Here is a 6,000-nt window from a genome sequence, read left to right as displayed (position 1 = left end):
ACCAGCAGCAGGAAAAGACACCATGCAAGAATGAGGACAAATGCCAACGCGCATTTTTACTTTCTGAGAACAGAGCTAAAAGTAATTACTCTGTAATGAATAGATGGTACAAAAGGTGTCCAGCCGGTGTGAACGGTCATGAAGGCACCCGTGAGTGAGTCACAGTCTTGTGTGTAATGTTCTTTGCTCTAATTAAGAGAGTGTTTTGACAAATGCCAGGCCAGTGGAGTGGAAACAGCTCTGCAGTGACTGGTTTGATTTAATGGCTTTTAGTGGAAAAGGGAGGATGCATGACCACACATATGCATGTGGCTACTGGTATCAGTCCACGTCCCAGGTCTAAAAGTTTTCTCTTATAGCATGTACAACATGTAGACTGATCTCTAAAAGGTGAAAAGGTTTTTTTTTTTAGTTTTTTTGGTCTTCAGTGAGGACTTCTGCTGTGTCTGACCTGGAATCCTGCCTAGACATTTTGTTAAAACTTCATAAAATCAATGCTAGTGCCAAATGCACTAATCCTCTCTCAGACATGCCGTCATCTGAATACCTTTGATTATGCTTATTATGTTTCCACTCCAGGGCTTTTACTACCTTGTTGAAAATTGCATGGATAATACATAAATGGATAGAATTTCATGTAAATTACATTCTTGACCCAAAGTACACAAGTTTTGTGTCCGTATACTTTTTCTGAAGAGTAGTTAGACGCACTGTTCGAAACCTAAGCATGAGATAGTGGAGTGGGTAAAATTGTTTTTCACTGATTTTGATTTGAAGAAAAGCAAATTAAAACAATCCTAGAATCTTGGCCTCAGTCAAATATTGGAGAAGACCACAGAATCTGTTCAGGCTGAAAGGCTCAGTGAATATATGCACAGAGAGAAATGAGCCTAAACTCAATGATACTGCATAGTGGCCAAATCCCCTCTCACTGTTAGGCATTGCTTGCATTTTATGAGTCTAACAGTTAAGCCAAGGAGACTGGAGATGATTGCAAGAGTGTAGTAGCATTTTCCATAAGCAGACTTTATATCACACCACCCCAAGGTCAAAGTCTATGGATGTAATGACATCAAAGTGTTTGACTCCGATAAGACGTCACTCCCATCTCAGATCTCAATGCGGCCAACGGCCAAACCTATCTGATTTTCATGAGCTTGGCTTTACCTGTAAATGTAATTTATCTCACTCCCCTTACTTAGCCTGGGACCCATCCTTAGTTCCTCTCTCTAAGTGCAGAAACAATCCTGCAAGAATCTTGGATTTTATGTTAAATTCCGTTGATCTTTCCGTATCTGGCATAATAACCTCATTTTAACCAGACCTAGACCTTTTGTTCTTCCTCCTGTGGTCTGACAAGCATGCCCATACTCTGAATGGCATCCTCAGTTCAGATGGTCTCTGTTCTTTTCAGGTCCTGTGTGATTCATGTTCTCTCCCTGGTACATCCTGCTTGTTATACCTTAAACTGCCTCTGGCTCTCTGGGCACTCGGTATTCCCTGGACTACCCAGTCAGAGAATCACTCCCTGTTTGAGAATTTGACCTGCAGAATTTCCTTTTTTTTAATGGACACTGATTTGTATAATTTAATTATTACATGTAAAGGTCCTATCAAAGGCTAACTTTCAGTTTGGAGCATGAGGTGCTGATCTAGACCAGGATGTTTTCCCGAATAATATTTTCGCCCTTTGCAAAAACTTAGTAAAAAATTAGTAAAAATTAGTACATGTCATGTTGGCCCATAGGGTTTATGTAAGACCTTGTCATGCTTATTTTATGAAGTGGAGGCCTGTACATGGCATGTTTATATGTTAATACTGTAAGTTATTAATATACATCACTTTCCACATTTGTGATAGATTATGAGAGAGAGAGAGAGAGAGAGAGAGAGAGAGAGAGAGAGATACATACATACAGAGATACAGGCATACGCATGTGTTTGTGTATGTGCGCACGTGAGTATGTGTGTGTGTGTGTTTGTAATAACCAACCTTAAAATCAAGTCAGTCTGCTAAAATCTTTAGTGTAAAACAAGATCTGTATGAGAGAGAGAGAGAGAGAGAGAGAGAGAGAGAGAGTGTGTGAGAGAGAGAGGGAGAAAGAGAGGGAGAGAGAAAGAGACAGAGAGAGAGAGAGAGACAGAGAGAGGGAGAAAGAGAGAGAGCTTCAAATGATTCCATGCCCTCTGTGCGTACAGGTTTGACATAGTCATTACCGGGCATTTTTGAAAAGCCTGCGATAATGATTTTTGCCCTCAAAGACCTTCACATTTTGGCAGAATCAAGAGTTTGATGGGTCATTTTATCACGTAAACCTGCCATATTTGTTATTCCAGTGTAGTTAACCCCTTCTCCAACAGGCAGTACAGCCTGCTGTCTTAAGATTCATAAAACATAACAAACACAATCCCAAATCAGCAAGTGGAATTTTCTTAGTGTTCAGCTTTAAGGAAAAAACTAGATCTACTTGTGCTATAATTCATTTTTCCGTGAGGTTTGTGATGGTTAATGGAATACTGACATCCTTCAGGCATCATTAGGTCCTTTTTAAGCCCAGACTGAGAGAGTTCACTGAGGAACTTTATCAAAAAATCTGAAAAGTTAAAAAGAATAAAAGAATTCAAAAGGATAAAAAATGTATTTTTTTTATTTAAAAGAATAAAAGTGTTCTCTCTTTCTGAAGAACAACAGAATTGAAAAAAAAAAAACCACAAAAATCTACAGTAAAAAAAAAAGAACACCACATTCTCTTCATGTTTAAGGGAATTTGTGTCTGATAAGTCTGGCGTAGACTGTCACACTAATTTGGACAGTTTGTGTACATTGGAAATGGTCTCGGTCCTAGAGGGTAACAGCGTCTGAAAACTTTGCAGCGCTGTAAACAGCATGTCTCTGCACTTGACCTGCCTATTCATTTTACATTGGCCATTCCCATCCCTGGGCACACAGCCAATGAGTCGCCCAGGCTTGGACCTTGATACCTACTCTCAGAGGTATGGACTAGCTCTGTTTGAAAAATAAATAAATAAATAAATAAATAAAGCACCTGAAATGAAATAAGGGTAAGAGCGTCAAAATAGTCTGAAGATTAAAAATCTATTATTCATGTGGACTCTGTGGGACAGAGCGCAGTCAAAATTGCACTCATTTGTTTTGCTGATGTTGGTATTTGTAAAACTAGTGAGACTTCGGTTGTTGTTGTTGTTGTTGTTGTTGACGGCTGTTACTGAAAGACTGATGGATATTAAATGTTAGATTATGATCATACAGAAACTGAGCTGACTCATTTCATCTCAAAGCTGCCCCCCTCAAAGATGGAAAAGAGAAAAGGACATACTGAAAAAGTGTTTATACAACTGACGCAAATGGTTTGGATTCTGTGAACAGTCTTGGCATCATTTTTGCTGTGAAAGCATATTTAATGGTTTAATGCTATGGCTTCAGTCGCTCTAATTAGTTGAAATACTGTACGAGGCACACTATCCATCAATACCCTTTATTTTCTTATGCTCAGACAACCGACATAATGAGGACAATGATCTGGAGCATTAAAAAAGAGTAATGGATAAACAGACACATGCGACAGCTTAGATACTACCAAAAGAAACATAAAAAAACACACACAGAACAAAGATGTTTCAAACATAGAGGAAATATTGTTAAACTCATATTTGTACATATCAGTGTAAACTGTAGCATACAGTTTATACAATTTGCCGTTATTCATTGAGTCTGCTGCATCTTCACATACTTAGACTGATCTTGGAGTTTAAACTGTTAAAAGACATTTTTTTTTAAATAGGAACTACAGATCAGAAGATGTAGGAGTGGAGGTGGTAAGTGAAATGTATTCTCACTACATCTTGCAACCCCAGCCTTGAGACCAGGCTTTAGGACTGGACAGACTGCAACCCTGGCCTTGAGACCAGGCTTTAGGACTGGACAGACAGTATTTAAGGTTACCATGGCTTAAGAGTGGCGTCGCTAAGAGCAGCCAGCCAAATGCACAGTGCTTATGTTTAGAGACACCAGAAGGCACTTGGACACACATAATTCAGGCAGTCCATGCAACATCCTTCACAGACAGGTGAACTGGGTTTGAAAGAACAGCACATTTGGCAGTGATCATATTCATAAAAAAATGATGCTAGTTGATACTAATTTATTCCATGATTATAAAGCAGAAAGTCAATAGTTGTGAATCAGCTGTCGAGTACTGTTCTATTAGTGTGTAAACTAATGATTAAAAGATGATTCATATTAAACATTTGCTTGGAAACAAAGAAAGACGCTCAGAGAAAACAAACAAATAAACAAACAGGTAGGTAAATACGTAAATAAACGCAAGTTAATGACAAATGCATTCTAAGTCCAAATATTTTTGCATACTATTTTCTTCCAGCAATTAAATAAAAATGAGTATAACAATCAATCTTTACATTTTGTCAAAATTACAGAAAATCACAAACATTGGTAAGAAAGCTGCATTTTTAGTATGGACATGTCCTCTGTCTGGATATGTTTTTAATCGTCCCGAGAATACTGGAATTTAAGGCCTGTAATTGTGCCATGAATTGATCAAAACATTCAAACACACCCTGCCGAGTCATCTGGGTGCTACAGTACAGTGCTGACAGTGTCAAAATCTTTGCTTGTCTGGGAGCTGCTTGGCAGAGACTTGAGGTACTCCAGGTGCCTCATAGCATCCTCCTGGTTGTGCCGCACATAGTAGATAACATAGGCAATCACCATTGTGAACCAGCCAAACATAGTTACAAACATGGCCACATCAGTGGTCTTATGATGAAAGTTACAAAAGTTGATTCCCGAGTCCAGCACCTGGATCACGGGTCTGCCAGAGTATTCCTCCTCCACTGAGGTGTGACAGTTAACCTCGTTCACCGTCTCAGGGTCTAATCTGAGCTCCCGTAGCACCTCCTGCAGAGTACACTCACAGTGCCACGGGTTGTTGGACAGGTTGATCTTGGCGTGTAACCGGACGAAGGCCTCCTTAGGCACACTGCGGATGTGGTTGTGGGACAGGTCCAGCACGTTCAGGCTTTCAGAGACACCCCGGAAGGCGCCTGCGTCTACAGTGTCGATAGCATTGTGCGAAAGATCCAGCTCCTGCAGCCTTGGAAGGTTCTTAAAAGCTTGGTGAGGGATTTGGGTGATGTGGTTGGAGGCCAGGAGCAGGGAAACGGTATCCTGGGGGAGATCGTCGGGAATCTGAGCCAGACTGCGGGACACACACTGCACCACTGTTAGGCCGTTCCTGTCCGAGCAGTGACAACTTCTGGGACAGGCTAAGGCCAGTGGGTGCAGAAGGATTACAGCACAATGAAAGCCCCAGATAAGCACATAGGCTGATAAAGTAAAGCGCTTCCTACACAAATGAGCCCCCATAGGGAAAGTCATATCCCGATATGGGCTGTTCAGGACACAGGGACGCGATATGTAGATATGAGGAGATCAAGGCCACTCATTATTTATCCGTGTTTTACTGGAGTGACCTTCAGACCATTTCCTGGCATTTCCAAAGCATTGCTACTTCATCCATGTTAATCCACTGACATCAGTGATTTTTGGGACTGATGGGATTCTTCATGAGCGTTTAATGAAGAAGCCAAAAGAACCCATGAAGGTGTGAAAGGAAATGGGGCATTCAGCTGTTGAATGTTTAAGATCCATAACTACCAGCTGAAAACAGATGTACTGTAAAACTGGACAGTGTGTTGCTGGCATGCTCCTGCCAAACTGCAAACTGAAAGAACAAAAACAGATAACGGATGGATGTTTATAAAAACCAGACATTTACTGTCTAACAGTACCACCTGACATTCATTATCTAACGGTGCAACTGGACAGGGCATTGGCCTATTTCTTTAGATTCAACTCACATCAGTTTTTCAGAGGATCATGTTGGTCCGAGGAACATGGATTGAATTTGCTTTGGCGTGTACAAGTTATAGCAGCTTCTTTCATTCTTTCAAATTCTT

General features: G+C 40.5%; 1 protein-coding gene across 1 annotated transcript; it reads right to left on the bottom strand.

Annotated features, from left to right (window-relative positions):
• Nucleotides 1-4,618: 4,618 nt before the first annotated feature.
• lrrc3 (leucine rich repeat containing 3) lies at nucleotides 4,619-5,419 on the bottom strand. Its single transcript, XM_030787247.1, has one exon. It carries the CDS (start codon nucleotides 5,417-5,419, stop codon nucleotides 4,619-4,621), a length of 801 nt encoding a protein of 266 aa, XP_030643107.1.
• Between the last annotated feature and the right edge of the window lie 581 nt (nucleotides 5,420-6,000).

Source organism: Chanos chanos, chromosome 10, assembly GCF_902362185.1.
Source record: "Chanos chanos chromosome 10, fChaCha1.1, whole genome shotgun sequence".
NCBI lineage: Eukaryota > Metazoa > Chordata > Actinopteri > Gonorynchiformes > Chanidae > Chanos > Chanos chanos.
The sequence above is the reverse complement of the archived record's forward strand: the minus strand, read 5'-3'. Positions and strand labels throughout refer to the sequence as shown.

Bases quoted from the DNA above. Each gene is read 5' to 3' on its own strand.
- lrrc3 (XM_030787247.1), bottom strand. From the start codon at position 5,419: ATGACTTTCCCTATGGGGGCTCATTTGTGTAGGAAGCGCTTTACTTTA.